Source organism: Eucalyptus grandis, chromosome 11 (genome assembly GCF_016545825.1).
Source record: "Eucalyptus grandis isolate ANBG69807.140 chromosome 11, ASM1654582v1, whole genome shotgun sequence".
Lineage (NCBI taxonomy): Eukaryota > Viridiplantae > Streptophyta > Magnoliopsida > Myrtales > Myrtaceae > Eucalyptus > Eucalyptus grandis.
The window spans coordinates 41,023,417-41,040,728 of record NC_052622.1 but is presented as its reverse complement, the minus strand read 5'-3'; the positions used below and the strand labels follow the sequence as shown (position 1 = coordinate 41,040,728).

At 40.9% G+C, this 17,312-nt stretch overlaps 1 protein-coding gene across 1 annotated transcript; it reads left to right on the top strand.

Moving 5' to 3' along the window:
* Positions 1-2,186: 2,186 nt before the first annotated feature.
* On the top strand, positions 2,187-4,078 carry LOC104426476 (dof zinc finger protein DOF2.4). The gene is made up of 2 exons (XM_010039542.3): positions 2,187-2,447; positions 2,602-4,078. The coding sequence occupies exons 1-2, from the start codon at positions 2,397-2,399 to the stop codon at positions 3,640-3,642; spliced, it is 1,092 nt and encodes a 363-aa protein (XP_010037844.1). The 5' UTR covers positions 2,187-2,396; the 3' UTR covers positions 3,643-4,078.
* The last annotated feature ends 13,234 nt before the right edge of the window (positions 4,079-17,312 follow it).

Genomic DNA, 17,312 nt, shown 5'->3' with positions numbered 1-17,312 from the left:
TAGCCCTCCATAATTACAGTGAAGGTAATTAATGAAGGAGGAAGAAAATCGACCCAACACATTCTCTTCTCAATTTATTATATCAGTAGCTCAATTAATTTGGTAAATAAAGAGCTACCGAGAGATGAAGTGAACTCGAAATAAACGCAAGACATTTTAATATATCACTCTTGCTTTTTAGCGAATAAGTGAAATAAGGAGAAGAAAACAGACAAACAAACAAACAAAAATCTCAGTAAGTGTACCGACTTAGAGCCTCTTATATCTGTCTTCGGAAATTGATACTTACATCGATATGATCCAAGGATTTCGGATCGAAGTGGATCTAGAGCTTTTGGAAGAATAAGTAATTGGAACTGCTGTGACATTACCATTACTTTATACGATGACAATTGAATGAAGCAAAATTAACGAATGGCAAGGCATTGTGCGTAAGAAGGACACTGACCAAAGACAAGCTGTCACATATTATGAGGCTAAACGATCGCATCATCAGGTGTAGCCATGTCCGTCGCAAAATTGTTCATCCAAAGAGCGTACTACCGAGCCGTATAGCAAGTTGTTCGTATAGCCGGGAATAAAAACCATAACTTTCATCATAAAAGCTTACATGCTCTTCAAAGAACATAAAGCAATCACGTGATGGAACCATAACACTTTTTCCAATTTTGCGTCCTTCAATTTTTGCGATGCACCTAAAGTTGCATCGTTACTGCGCGTCGCTCGCTAGTGTCTCGGTCCTCAAAGTTATGCGTCCGTTCTTTAGGGTGGTCCCCCGGGGGTCAAAAGTCCTCATTTGACTATTTATAATTTGTGCTTCTAAGTAGACCCCATAATTGCATTTAAACTCCCCCCCCAATTAATCGTCACACTGCACTTTGAGCAATCTCCCTTTTTTCTCGATTCTCAATGTTTTCATCCGCCATCATATTTCAAAAAAGTACGGCCACAAGGGAATTTTTCAGAACCTTCTTGGAAGTATTTTGTAGGGCCGAGAACTCTTAATCATATCGAAAGCATTAAAAGAAGAGAAGTTGATACTTCTTTTTTGGTAGGTAGAAGAAAAAAAATTGGAGACAGGTATGCCAAGATCTTTTTCTTAGCACCAGGGGTCATGAGCAAGACAAATATAGTTTTCCATTCTGAGTAAAACCTTCATGTGTAGAGATTTTTTAATTGCACGAAATTATATAGAAATAATGATTAGAAAATATCAAAGACATACGCGAATCTTCCCGTCTATGTCAAAAACCTACCTCTACTTTTAAACGTACGAGTTTTCCACTTTGTCTCGGCGAAATTGCACCCCTTTACAAGTTTTTTTTTTTTTTTTTTTTTTTTTTCCATAAATGACACTGCCCTAACTCAAGCATCGCCCACGTCTGAACCTTAACTACAACCTGACCGCCGCCGCGGCGGTCTCTGGATAGTTGCCTAGCATCCTTTGACATCACGGCGAAGCCGCCCGACCCAATAGTTGTCCCTTTGCCCGTCATATTCCCTAGTTCCCTCAAATTCTCTCGCACAAGGGAGGTGCACCGCCAGCGGAGGGCTAGGGTTCAAGACGGAGCAGGCAGTCTTTTGGGTGCCCTAAGGCTGGGGTTTTTAGAACCCTTAAAACAAGGGATCATATTTGAGTCATTTGAGTGGGGTTGCGGATGAGGTAGCAACCTTAATATTTTTGTTATCGAAGGGAAAACTCAGATATATGTTTTTGTGTTTTTCCCATATGATTTCAGTTGGGCACGAATTATAAAAAAATCTTCGGATTTTCCCCCCTGAATTTCATGCATAAAGGTTGTAGGAAGTTCTCGAGCATAAATTGAATTAGTTATTCGAAAACGCGGCTCCTGTGTGTGGAGATTTGACTATTATTATCACTCGAAGTGTCTGCTCAAATAAATAAATGAAGGCTGAGCTGCACTCTCTCCATCTCAGAGCATAAACACACATCTTTTTTCCATGCATGATGTGAGCCACTAATCTCTCTCTCTCCCTCCTCTTTCTCTCTCAATACAATGCTTAACACCACAGAATTCTTGTAGGTTAAGGAATACATATCACCCCCCCCTCTCTCTCTCTCTCTCTCTCTTTCTTTTCAAAAACAAAACCATAAAAAAGCAAAGAACAAAAAGGAGCAGAGCAAGATGGAACAACAAGGAGTTAATATATAAATAACTAAAAGGACCCTCCTTTATTTTTGCTCCTTCATTCCACTTCCTCTTTCCTTTTCTCTCCACAGCTCTCTGCAACTCTCTCTCTCTCTCTCTCTTTCTCTTCCCCTTCCTCTCTCGCTTTCTCTCTCTGCTGTGTTGATGTGATTCTCCACTACATATTTCTTCAAAGCCAATCCATCAAGCTTTACAAAAGAGGGATCAAAGAACAACAAAGCAACCATGGTTTTCTCATCCCTTCCAGCTTATCTTGATCCATCCAACTGGCAACAGGTGAGGGTTTTCTTCAAACATGGTGTATTTGCTTTGCAAGAAAAAGCTAAATTTTTTCAAAAGATAAATATTCTCATGTGTTACTTTTGTTAATGCCTTGTTTGAATATACCACAGATATTTGATTTCTTGCTTTTATTCCACACTTTTCACAGCAACAAAATCATCACCATCATCAAGCTGGAAATAGTGGTCTCAACAATCAGCTCCCACCTGCTCCTCCGCCGCCACCGCCTCCTCCTCCACAACCTCATGGAGGAGCTGGAGGCAACCCTGGCGGCTCGATCCGTCCGGGCTCGATGGTTGAGCGGGCCCGGCTAGCCAACATACCCATGCCAGAGGCAGCGCTCAAGTGCCCGCGATGCGATTCCGCCAACACGAAGTTTTGCTACTTCAACAACTACAGCCTCTCTCAACCAAGGCACTTCTGCAAGACCTGCAGAAGGTACTGGACGCGAGGGGGAGCGTTAAGGAACGTTCCCGTTGGAGGAGGCTGCAGGCGGAACAAGAGGAGCAAAGGAAGCAGCTCCAAATCTCCCATCACAAGTGGCAGCAGCGACCAACAAGCCAGCGGCGGCTCCGTGAGCAGCATCACCTCAAGAGGCAGCAGCGGTCTCGCCGGTGACATACTGAACCGGGCAACAGCGCAAATACCGGGCCTCCGCTACATGTCTCCAAGCAGCTTGAACAACCTAGGTGAACTGGGTAATTCGGGAGAGATGGGGTTGAACTATGGTGGGATTCCCGGTTCTATGGTTGGGGACGCTGGGAATTTGAGCTTCCAATTGGGTGGTAACAGCTCGCTCTTATCGATGGGAAGCCTCGAGCACCAGTGGCGTCTGCATCAGGTCACACAGCAGTTCCCCTTCATGAGTAGCTTGGACAAGCACGCCAATCTGTACTCAATGGATGCTTCCACGAGTGGCGTTGAGCCGTCAGGTCTCGCGGGCCATCATCAGGTCAGGCCAAATCTGTTCATGAACTCTGGGGCTTCTCACACGAGCTCAGTGAAGGTGGAAAATATCAACCAAGATCAGTTGAACTTGTCAAGGCAGTTGATGGGGAATTCAGGGGCTAATGACCAGTTCTGGAGTGTTGGTGGTGGTAGTGGTGGCGGTGGTGTTGGTGGTGGTGGTGGTAGCGCATGGACCGATCTTTCGGGTTTTAGCTCTTCTTCCACAAGCAGTGCTTTATAGAGATCATGCCTTCGAAGCCTTAGCTTTGTCCAGAAAACCTTCCTTGCTTTGAAGCTTCAGTTCTTTTTGTTAGTGTAGCTTCAACTTCACCAGCGATGCTCCAATACTCATCTTGTTCGCAGCTATAAGTTGCCCATAATCGGTCTACTAGTTCAGGAGTTACTGAGATTTTCAAGGGTGAGCGTTATGTTCCTCTCTGAAGAAAACCCTAGAATTGTATCTGTTTTCTTTTTTTCTCTATTCCTGTGGTTTTTTCTTTGCTTGCATTTAGATAGTCGCTCTGTATGACATGTATGACATGCGAAAGAGACGAACCGGCAAGCTGCGACTATATCCATGTCTTGTTAGTGTTCTTATGCTTAAGGTGATGTACAAGACGAGGCATTGGGAGCCGAAAAGTAATGTAATACAAGTTTTCTTCACTGCTTTATGTGGATATTTTCAGTCTAAGCTTATCAATCCCATCACGTAGGTCACATACGTTCGCTTATTATATTACTGAATATCTGGGGGCGGAATGCGATTATGCTTAGAAGGTCTCTCTTCTGTAATAACAATTCCGCCGGTACGGAATCGTTATCTTTCGGTTACTTCGCTCCATCATTGACGTATTTTATTCAACTCGAAGGCGTGCTAGTTGATGTAGTTTAATCCCTTTTACCTTGTGGCCACAAAAGGGAAGAAAGAACACTTCTTATCCATTTGATCATGCCAATGAAGAAAGCACGAGTTCTTGCTAATCTAGAATACGAAATTGCATCGGTTTACTCTACTCAGATTATGACACGTCTTTGATATGGAATATATGCGTTCTGTTGATAGTCTGTAACCTACTTTGGAAAGTAGATTGCGCTGAGGAACTCGATAGAATTGCAATTATCCTTGCATCGATAAGCTCAGATGATGTTCCTCGTGACGAACTTGAACACCATTTTAGACAACGAATGAGGCTTGGACAAAGACACTTGTTTAAAAGATTAAAATACGCCGTGCCTACGCCGTCAGAAGAAAGATTGATTTCTAAATAGTGATGATAATGAGATTCCTGAAATTATTTTAGGAAGTGTGCTTTTGATACAAAGGCCGAAGACAATAACTGTAAGGTCTCAGGTTCAATTCCCATACAATACAATATCCTGGGGAGTGATATATGGCAAGCCCCTAGATATATTACTTCTATGCTAAATTTTTGTATGTAATGGCTCATTCACCGTCGAACAAAATCAAGCGATCGATGATCCGATGCCATTTTAGTTAATGTAGCCCTAGTTACACTAGAAAATTTTCTTGCTATCTGATAACAGAGTGAAAACACTTTAAATTGCCATCGTTTGATTATCGACATAGAAGATTTCAGTTTTGGAAGTAGTTTCATGTGTACATATGTGTCACCCTTCATGTGAGGTCACTTAGAACTTTTTCATATATTAAATGGACGTAATGATTTTTTTTTAATTATTTTATATCAATTTGCATGTTGTATAATTAATAATGCTCATTAAATGTCATTCAATTAATAAATACATTTTAAACCTTTTCGTTTAGTTTGAATGAATCTCGAGCGATTTGCGTCATAACCTCATCACCATTTTAAACACATCACCGTGCCCAAACATTTCTCTCGAACTTTTTAGAATATGATTTGTGTAACATAATATCATCGCACAAATGTGAATTTGATTGCCCGACACAACTTATATTCATAGATATTCCATCTATAATTCCCATTATTCTGCTTGTTTTCCTATCTGAAAGTTATCACTATGGTTACGGCACATCTACAATGTGTCTGATATGTAAGCTGCAACTTACACACAAGAAATATTAAAATATGTATATCGTAGGTCGATGCCACCTAATTTGCCTCGTTTTCTCTCGGTAAGCTCTTATTGAAAATTAATAATCTAACACCACCAACGACCCTTTCCCCTTTCAATATAACACAACATGGCTATCCTATTTGTTTCTAGAAATCCGGAGGAGATCTTCTCATGGAAATCTTTGGGGGTTTTCGAGGAGAAGAGGAGGGTTTTCGGTCGCATACACAGAGGAATGATTTTGGAATCATGTAAAGAAGGTACTTAAGCAATAAACAAAGAAGATGTGAGGATTTACTGACTGTTCTTGGGTGGTCGGTCAGACGAGAGTGAGACTAAACCTTAGAGAGAGAGAGAGAGAGAGAGAGAGATGAAGCGTAAATTACGTGATTTTGGGTTTGGTGGGACAAGAGCCTCAAAAGACGCTAAAAGATTTTGTACCACTCAAAGCCCTACTACTCACAAAAACTCCTCCAAACTCTTTCACTGACTTCCAATGGAAAAATACAAAAAAGAGAGCGTTGTTTCCACACTTATTTCGGTTAAAGATGAAAGATTTTGCGGGGTCCATTGCCGACTATCTTAGAATCTTTGTACTGCTATTTCGATAAATACATTATTTAATCTAAATATTTCAACACGAGAACTGAAATGATCTTGAAGGTGAGGACCTCCCGCTCTGAGACTATGCAAGATTCTGTGAGGAATCATTGAATGTAATTCATATCGAAAATATGCATGAATCCCACTAAATAAAAATCCATCTAACGTATGTATATCGTAATTCGAACTCACGTCTCTAATTAATCACAAGCAATTTGGATTGCGACACATGAATTACATATAGGTAACAAACTTAGCATGACAGAAGATGCTTATGTGGATCTGAGTTAACCAAATACGTATCAAATATTCAAAATTTAGATCGTCACCATCAATTAATCTCCAACACGGTCGGAGGCGGACCCGAGAGACAAGAGTCAAAGAGAGAGATGGTGTCGCAGGTGGGATGTCTGGAACCCCCGCCCCGCCCCGCCACTTTCGGCAACTTTGACGCGCGTGAATCCGCGTGCCCTTCACGACTCACAAGGAAACAAGCCCCTCTCTTTTGTCAGTTTTTGGACCAAATCATCGCTTTGGACTCTCGTTGGAACGACCCTACCTCCCGAAAGCAAATTTTCCCCCCAACTTAACTTCATCATTAACGTGAAATCAGCGATTTGTACGTGTAGTGCAAGTTCTGATTTGGTGGGAACATCTCTAGATGCGCGTTTAATGTTCAAATGTGTTCAACGCCATGTCAATCTCCAAAAAGCGTGAGGCATTGAGTCAAATTCTCAAGTGACATAATCACTTTATATCGTTTTATGATGAAATGACTCACTATAGTTTTTATAATTCGACCCTAGACCGCCCCTTTTAATCGAGCGAAAGAAGTGAACTTAGTTTGGAACTTTTCATCTAAACTAGACCATGCATGGAGTTATGGTAATACTTGACAAAAAAAGTCGCTTGCAAAACCCCAATAATCTCATATTTATCCATTGTTAGGTGCATTTCACTATCGAGAATTTGTCTTGAAATTATTATTGTAGGACTTTCATACTTTTTGCTATTGATTGTAAGGTGCAATTTGTATTCTTGTCCTGACACTTCACACACTTGAATTGATAAGATGGTCAAAGTTTATGATTCAGACATTTGTCACTTCACGTGGAGAGATTGCTTCACTTTCGATACATACTAATTGCAGTGATAAGCTTGTATAACTACGAATGGACTAAAATAGTTATGGTTCAAACTAAACATTCAACAGAGGATGGTATGTGCCGATTGTACCTTCCACCCTTGTCATCATTATAGCAACAAATGACCAAAGCTTAAAAGTAGATATCGTAAATATGAATATCAATAAAATCGATTAGCTATAAATACTACATTTATTTGTCCATAATCAATCTAGTAAGCAATGCTATCGAGACGAAACATTTGCACATATCATGGCAATCTAAGAGTTTTTTGAAACAACTCACGACAAAAGAAATTTTCACTTGCTACATTTCTAAATCAATAAAACAAAAGAAAATTTATTAGGTTCATTGAAGACATAAACAAAACACACACAACCATTGAACTATGTGTGATGTGCGAGCTTAAAGGTAATTCCTCAATCGAGATCCTCACATATGGCACTTATAAATTACGTTCATGTTAACACCGACAACAAAGCCGATAAAAATCCACGGCGTGAATCTACAATCCCTTCGACCAAAAAACAAAAAAAATCTACAATCCCTTGTGGGCACGGTGCCATTATGCTCTTTTTGTCTTATAATTGAAATGCAGCAGATCTTAGCCTAAACGGTTGTGATCTTTTACTTTTGGATTGAACTGTGAAGACATGTGGAGGTGGCACCACACCATGAAAGACCGAGGACCTTTAACCCTAGAAATCGTCATGCCATAGCCAGCGGCAAGAGGATTATGATAACACCATGATTCAAAGAAGGGGATTCGTCATCATGAAAGGGAAGGAATCTTTGTGTCTGGATTTCACCTTTTGCAAGAACCGAGGCGACCTGCCTTGCTTACCCCTGAGCGAATCATCTAAAGCATTCAAAACCGCCATGTGTAAAAGCTCTCTTCTCTCTCTCTCTCTCTCTCTCTCTCTCTCGCTCGAATTCTGCTTATGTGATCCCGAAATCGTCGACTTACATATTTGGGTGCATTCCACAAAACATTAGGAACGACAATAATAAAGAAATAAAAAGAAGATGGTACGAACAGCAACGCTCGAAACAACGGCTCAAACTTCCAAGCAAACATCAGTTTCGTCTTTCTTACTGACTTCCATTTCTTTCATGCTGTTGTCAGACCATGGATGTTCGTGCCCCCTCTCTCTCTCTCTCTGTCGCTCACTCTCTCTCTCTGTTTTCTTCTGCAGCTTTTCCTTTTTGCTCCTAAGGTCCCTGTAAAATCAAATCGTTTCTCGTTGACGACGGGACGTTTATACAGTGCAGCCGCGTTTAAATCTACCACCGACGTGATTGGCATAACCATCGAGGTCCGCCTATTTGTCGCCGAGTTTATTTCTCGTCCTGAACGAATCTCTCAATAACTTTTGCAATATTATCGCGACATAGCTTGTATATAGAAACATCTTTTTGACCGCTCCATCTTGAAAGGATTGCAATGACGAGTTGTTAGTCTTGGACTTTCATTTCGCAAATATAAGGAGTAGCTATCACTAAACTCCAACATTCTATAATGAGCGCGTGATTTTTTAGGACAACTTCAAAAGAGGGTAGCTAGCATTGGTCGCCCTCTTTGCCTGCCTACGAGTAAGGAAAATGATGTTTCGATGTTTCAAGGGAAATTTTTTTTTACTTCATCAATTAAATTCCTTGTCACGTGAATTATGGGACGTGAAATATACATAATTTTGTCACTCTCTCACGAAAGACTTATGTATAAACTTGAAAAAAATTATATAGACTAATATTTGATTTACCTAAGCTACCTCCATTTACACAAATGACCAGTTTCGTTTGTTTCGGTTCATCCCTTTTTCAAATTTTTGTTTTTTTTTGGGCTCGAGTTGGTCTTTGACTCTTGCACCGACGGGACAAAAATAGGATAATCTGAAAGCTGTGGTAAAGCTCCAATAACTGTCGGAGAAAAGCAACCGAAATTCCAAACGGGTCGAAAATAACAAAGATGCTAATAGTCAAAATTGCAAAAGTGTTGTAAAGGACTTCGAAATAGTAGATTTTTAAGGTAAAATGGCTCAATCAACTTTTGGCCGTTGAACCTCAATATTAGGGTTTTGAAAAGTTTTCAAGTGCTATTTTCGTTCTTTAATGACATTCAATTGATGTTAGTTTTAGTCAAAAGTAAAGAATCAAACTATCAATTACTTACGAGTAGAGGTGATCATGGCTCGAGCAGCTCATGAGATCGGCTTGGGTCGATAAGGAGAAAATGGAGCCAATGATCCTGTTGGGTTGTGCTTGAGAATTTGTATGTATATGGGTTATTGTTTCCTCTGTCCCAATTAGAGGAAATTTTCAAGCTTCAATCGTGCCTATGATTAGTGGATTACAATAGTTGGTATAATGCACTTTTAATTGTAGTTAAATTTGCATGCGAGTGATGTTTATAACTTGTAACTGACGGGTCATAAAAATATATCCATATATAATATCTTTAAGTGGGTAGGCTTGATGAGCCAAGTTAGGCCCATCTAGAGCATGTAATGTCATGCAATTATAAGAGAAATTAGAGGTACTCTTGGATCAAATTAAGGTTAAAATCAATTACAAAATAGAGACATTTAGGGGTAAGCATCAGTCTAGAGTTAACCTTGGATTGACCCTGGACCGACCCAACCTTGTTGGTCCTAGTCTGGTTCCCAAGGATACTGGGTCGATTCAATCTGAATCAACCCTAAATATATATATCTAATATATTATTTATAATTTTTTATATAGAGAAAACCTTAAAATAAATGACGTCAACAATATTAAATAGCTCTTTAATGAGGAGTGCAAGTAATTTTACATTATTCTTTAATAACTTAGATTTTTAATGTCTTTTATGGTGTCAACAGTTATAATTTACGAATAAGAAAAATGTTTTTGTGAATAGTCCTCACAGCGTCCAAAAAGGTATAAACAACTCATTATGGCATCCTCCTCTAATATTCGTTCTTTTTTGTATTGTTTGTCATCTTAGTTTTCAATTTGCCAAAATAGAAAGAAACAACTTCTCCGCTTGCCACTTGACACTCCCCTTGCTCGCTTTGGGTCACTCGTGCCGCTCGCCACTTGATGCTCGCTTGGCTTGTTACTCCCCGCTCGATATTCAATGCTCATTTTGTTTGACGCTCACCCCACTTGACCCTCAATGCTTGCATTTCTTAGCTGACCTCGCTTATCATCGAATCCATTGGGTTGGTATGGTCCTCGGTTGCCCTTTCAAGGAGTACAAAAAAAGAAATAAAAAATTATTGGTTAGTCTTGGGTTGACTTTGAAACTGAACCGAACCCATCAGGTCAATTCAATTCTGAATCGCTTTTTTAAGGAGTACAAAAAATAAAATAAAAAATTATCAGTTGGTCCCGGGTTGACATTGGAACCGGACTCAATCGATTGGGTCGGTATGGTCATCGGTCCCAAGCTTAATAGGGTCAGTCATCGGTCTCAAAAATTGAGGACTAGCACCATGCGGGTTGGTCCTAGGGTTAGGGGTGGACCGGCCCAACCCGGACCATGCTCACCCCTAGAGACATTGATCTTCAAAGAGTTACCTGAGAAACAAGGAAGATTTTTTGTTGTTGATTTTGTACTTGACGTCGTACAGATGATTGGATGAAGAACACTGTCTTTTAGATTAAATAACAGTATATCTAAGAATGTCTATCCCAAAAATTTAAGTGTTTATATGGAGAGAGATTATATGAATATAAACCCTGATGAAAACCCATAGTGTCATTGACAAGTAACGTGGGATACTTCATCATCGCCTCTCACATGCAAACCAAGCTAGGAACGGCATGTGGAATTGAAGAACGAAGACTCACACACGAAATAATTCTAGAAATGTTCTGGTGATTGAATTGTAGAAGCCATGAAGCATTTGATGAGTTAGGGAAAATTTACCAAAAGAATCCTACACCTATTATATGGATGTCAATTCATAAACTTTTCATACATCACTAGGAAATATGTCAAATTCATTGCATTTCCTAGAACTAGAAATCGCAAGCTTTTACACTACATCAATTTGTACCGATCAGAGTGATCATTGGCCTAGCGGCTTGTGAGGGCTGATTGGCTCGAAGAGCGATATTTTGGCAGGCTTAGACAAGTAATTCCTTTGGTAAGCCTAGCTACCCTAACTTTGCTCGCCCAGGCTTGTTCATGTAAGGTCAATTCTACATGGAACAGTTAGGGTGCGTTTGTTTGCGTTTCTGTTTAAAAATTGTTCAGGGAATGAAAAAAAAAAAAGTGTTTCATTCTGGGAACAATTTTTGAACAAAAACGCGTTTGGTAAACTTGTTCCGGAAATAAAAATAAACAGAAACACGTTTGGTAAATTTGTATAATTTTTTTATTTCTTTTATTTTTTTCTTTTTTTCCTTTTTTTCTTTTTTCTTTTTTCTTCTTTTGGCCGGTCGCCGGCCTCGGCCATGGCCGGCGACTGGCCGACGAGGGCCGGCGACCGGCCAACGAGGGCCGGCGGCCTCACCCAACCACGGCGAGGCTCGCCGTGGCCGGGCGAGGGTCGGCCTCGCCTAGCGGCCGGCGAGGCGCGGGCGCCACCGCTGGGGCGACGCCGACTCGCCCAAATCCGGCGAGGCCGAGGCTCGCCGACCGCGGGCGAGCTGGCCGATCCGGCGCGGCGAGATCGCTCGGCCACCGCGAGGTTGGCCTCGCCGACGGGCGAGCTCGCCCAAATCCGGTGAGGCCGAGCTCGCCCGGCAGCCGGCGAGGCTCGGCGAGGTGAGGCTCGCCGGCCGCCGGGCGAGCTCGGCCTCACCGGATCCGGGCGAGCTCGCCCGGCCAAGGCGAGGCCGACCCTCGCCCGGCCTACGGCGAGCCTCGGCCTCGCCGGGGGACGGCGAGGGGGACGGCGGGGGCCGGCGAGCCTCGCCGAGCCACGGCGAGGAAAAAGAAGAAGAAAATAAGAAGAAAAAGAAGAAGAAAATAAAATGTGTTTCTCAAATGTGTTTGAAATAAGAAACACAAATTTTGTGTTTCTTATTTATTTGTTTCTTTTTTGTTCCAGGAACAAAAAGAACAAAAAAAGAAAAAAAAACAGAAAAAAGTGTTTAAAAACAAAAAAAAGAAACACAACCAAACAGGCCCTTACTATCTCCTTATAGTGACCAGCCCAAAACTTCTATCATGTCTAAATACCCAATTGTTTCTGTGAATGACACTTTGGAGCAGCCTTGGCCATCTCAATTTTATCTCGCCAATGAAGAAGGGGCCTTCATCTCGCCTTTTCAGCATGGTGAGCTTCTTGCCTCTCTTCCTTTGTGATTTTGCTTCCTTGTAGCAATCGAACTCTAACACTAGGGTCTCCCTTGTTGTGCTTTGGCTTTCTTTTGTAGTTATAAAAGCTCTTCGACAATCTAGGTGATTTCCCTATTTTCTACGTTGTGATCATTATGCCGCTTAAACAAATAACTGGTACGCCCTAGCAAAACCTTTAAGCAGCCGAAATGCTTTTCGAAACTTTGAAATAGAGCAAGCCATCATGATGATGCTTACCATCCTTAGCACCGTTTTGACCCTCGATCTTGTAGTTATGTAAGGTAGGGTTTTTCGCGGGGCACTGGCTAGCATAAAGACGGCGATCCCAAAAGTTAGGTTCGAGGCAAGAGCCTCATGCTTTGTAAACTATGCTTTCTTCACAAATTTGAAAATCGAATTCTCCGAATCTTACATTTGATAGTAGCTTTAATCGTGGTTGATAGGGTGTAAATGAGCACTAGCAAGGCTGGACAAAGGTTTACTCAACCGGCTTTTTCCTAGATTTCCACGTGCATATGTTGTTGACGGTCACCATGCCACATCATGCGCAAATGGCCATGTCATATGCTATGTCACCATTCACATGCCATGTTACCATTCACAAGCCACATGATGGACTCCTCGTCATATGCGATTGCGATCGTATGCCATGCCATCATGCGATTGTGTATCTACTAGATCATTATCTAATATCACCACGTCATGATGCATGTGCCGCATCCTCTTGTGCATGCCATGTGATGTTATTACTCATCTTTCCATGTCACGTACATAATTATTATCCCATTAATCTATTTCTCCTCATATAGTCGATGTCTATGCATGTACTAGGCATTCGTTTCCCTGGAAAGAGCTCAACTCATAGGAAACGAGTTCAATTATAGTCATACAGTGTATATCGCTGACATTTACATAAATATGTAATATATATAAGACAAATCTTTATTTCAAAAGTGGATCACGTTATGGGAAAAAGAGCCATGATTTTGTATCATACTTTTTAAACGGGGCACAGCACCGCGGAATACGACAACCGACGCGTCCAAGCCTCACAAGGGGGGTCGTGTCACGGATTAAAGTGGAAGGGGATGGAGGTCGACTCCATGGCTAATTTGGAGATTCCGAAAGGGGCGGTATTCTTCCTTGGATGCCATCCCCTCCTCACCTGGAAAGGGGAGTGTGCCTAAGCGTGATTTGATAGGTTTTCGAGACGACAAAGCGAAAAGGAGAGGGGAGGGAGGGAGGCCCATCCAGCGTAAAGGAGAGATGGTAACAAAGATGCTAAGGTCCTTCGAGTTTCAAAAACAAAAGGAGGAAGGAAGAGGAGAAAAAAAAAAGTGGGGGTCCAACTCCAATCCAATTCCTCTTTTTCCTCTTCGATGACCCGAAACCACGTCGTTTTGGAGCGGAGGATGGGGAGGGGGAGCAGGCGACTTTTCCCCCTTTTTGAGAGCGCGAAGGAAACGAGAGATCGCATGCACGTAGACAGACAGGCACAGGCAGGCCTGCTCCGCCGTGGGGCCCGGCGGTGGGGGCGGAGGGTTACGTAAGAGGAATGTGCGCGCGGGTGGGAAGGGGAATCCAAGATGTCCATGATTGATTTAGAGCGCACGTGTGGAGGAACGTGGATGTCCATGAACAGCCCCCTCGGAATCTCTCGCTCTCTCCCTTTTTCTCTCTCTCTATCCCTCTTTGCCGCCCACTTATTATTAGCAGAAGGTGAAAGATTGGATCAATCCGAAGGACGTGATTTATCGGCAGTGACATCACAGATCACTTAAATCTTGAATTTGCTCGTGAATTCTAAACCCTTCGATTGTCTCGATTGAATTTTAAACATTTTAATGATTTGTTAATATCATTAATCCGACTAATTTCGATACGAAATCTCTAACATGGATGCCGACCGTCTTACAAAGAATGACTAGTGTTAATGTGGACAATTTTTGCATTTTTATTATTTAAATGAATTTTTTGTTATTTTTTTTATTTTCTTTGTTTTCTCCCCAACTGTTGATCGATCTCAGCTGACCCTTGTCGGCCATAGGTGAGGTCTAAGCATGGGTCTCCATGCCTTCACCCCCCAAGCCCACGCCCAAATATAGAAGAGAGTTGCGACCCTCGCTCGTTGGTCAGCAAGGCTTGCGGGTCCCTCAACTGTGGCCAATGAGGGTGTCATGGCCCTCGCCCCATACTAGGCAAGGGTCTTTCAGCGGTTTCATTGGCCTAACTTTGTAAAGAAAAAAGAAAGAAAGAAAGGAAAGAAAAAAATAATAAAAATTATACACATCAGCACTAGTCGTCTATCGTGTCACGTAAGATACAATGTCAATGTCAATCAATAATTTCTAACCAAAATTGACCAAATAGTTTATATTAGCAAATCATCAAAAGGTTTATGATTCAATTGGTATAATTGAAAGATTTAGGCTAAATTAATATAAGTGCAATAAGTTCAGAACTTTCATGATAATTTTTCCACTCGTTTTCCTTACTTTCATCCTAATATTTTAATTGATTATATGCACCGCGTCATGACTACTTCGAATGACTAATCACCAACAAGGATGTCGATGTTAAGCTTGTTCCGATATTGTTGACCGATTACAGTTTGAAGAAAGGTTGATCTTTCGGTAATCTTTGGGTTGATTGACCAATAAGACAGATTAAGCGCGTTCTTGCATGAGTCATGTAGGGCCGGGGGCTCAGCCAAAAAGTTAATCTCGGCCAATGCATGATTGCGGTTTATTTCATTACGGATGTGGTGAAATATGGGACGAGGTGGCGTGTAATAACACGGGTGGGGCACATAATGTTCGCAAAGTGACATTGCAACTTGGCAAAGTGATATAACACGACAAAATATGTAATGACACTACGGTGAAACTGTAAAACACCATGATGTGATGACATGACAATAATGGTATTACATGGAAATGTGGTCAGAGCGTTTGGAAAAAAAGGGGTATTGAATCTCTCATGAAAGTGAAGAAGATTGAAATGCAGTAGAATCTCCGGGAGAAAACTCTTGTGCTGCGATTGAAGTACCTTAAGTTGACTGATTAGGCTGGATTTTGCGTATTCTAATACCAATGAAGTTCCTTTGGGAAGTGGATGCAATGGGTCTTTCGATAGCCGCGTTTTAATGAAGTTGAATTACCAGAGACACTCGACTAGGCCCGCTTTAAAAAGTGATGCCACTTAAACGATCAATTCTAGTGTCTTTTCTTGCATGTTTCTATGAATAGTGCGGTGGGAAAATCAATCACGGCACAGAAACAACGCGGAAGCTTGTGTTTTTCGGTGGGACCTTTTCTCTATCCTTATGATTGTGATGGTCAACTAAAGTAAAACTACCTATAAAATATCTCATCTGATTTTTTTGTACGGGTTATATCAGTAAACGTTTCAGATTCTTCTAGCTAGTTTTGACATGAACATCGCATACCGTGTGGAGAATCTCTCTTGACAAATCCTACAACGTGGCACATTGGAAAAATGATTCTGAAGGCGATTCACACGTTGTATGCCCTAACCGGATCCATTCTTGTCCGGATCCCAAATGTCAAGTCTCATCGACAACGAAATTATTCCCAATCCATAAGTCGCATAGATCGTGTAAGGTCCAGATCTCACTTGTAAATAAATCCTCATAGCCCAAAAGCCAGATATTTTTCTCTGGCTCACATGAAAAATCAGGAACTTGACAATGTTAGAGAACAGAACTCCAGACCAAACTGAAGGCCGTATCTGAATTTGAGACATAGTATCCTCACACCTGTACATAACTTGTCTTTTATTAGAATTATTCGTTGGAGATGCTCGAGTTGAAAATTGGGAGCAGCATGTTACGAATTGGTAACATTTTTCAGTTTCGAAAGCAATTGGAGAGATAATCTTCACTATGTTTCTGTGTTCATCTAAACTTTTTGATAACCAAATTAGGCCTTCATTAAGGGCCCGGCCCAGCCCGCCAATTCGAGATGTTCCGAACCAAATGTGACGAAGATACTTATGATAAGGTTCAGCTTCTTGATTGGCATATTCTATTTGTTCTGTGAACATATCTTCCTCTTTGTGGAGTAACTATTACATCCGTAGAGGACCTATGTCATGCAGTAATGTTTACATCTCATCTATGTTTTCGCCATAAAAATAGCATTCTCCAATTTCATTTGAGCCTTTGCACATTCATTCTAGGAATTACCTAGTTCTTTCGATCAAATTAGGGTGTGTTTGTTTAAGTATAAGAGTTTTCCGCAAAATTAGTTTTCTGAAACTTCATCCATTTAGTTTGTTGAATATAATTAGTCAATGAAAAATCATTTACGGTCAAAAAATATTATACATGCTTAAAGTTAAGAAAAATGATCTCCCAAACATGAAAAGAGAACAACGTTTTCCTAGACAAGGATTTCTCATAAAGCAATTTCCTTTAATATGAAGTTTTCCCTACATTTAATTTGAGGAAAATTCACAATAAAGAAAAATATCTTGCATACAAATCGTTGAAAACGATTGATTTTAATTTATTTAGTGATTCATTGGAAAGTGATTTCCACCTAGTAGAAAGGGGGAATACAAATCGTTTTCATGGAAAACAATTGATTTTTAATTTATTTAGTGATTTATGGAAAGTGATTTCCACCTTGTCGAAAGGGGAAGTCGTCTTTCCCAAATCTAAACTTGTTGTTTTATTCCATGTAAAATATTTTTCATAAATTGATTAATTTTCCATTATTCAGATATCAAAAAGTCGGAAAACAATTTACCGGAAACCATTTTCCTTCAAACGACCAAACCCTAAAATAC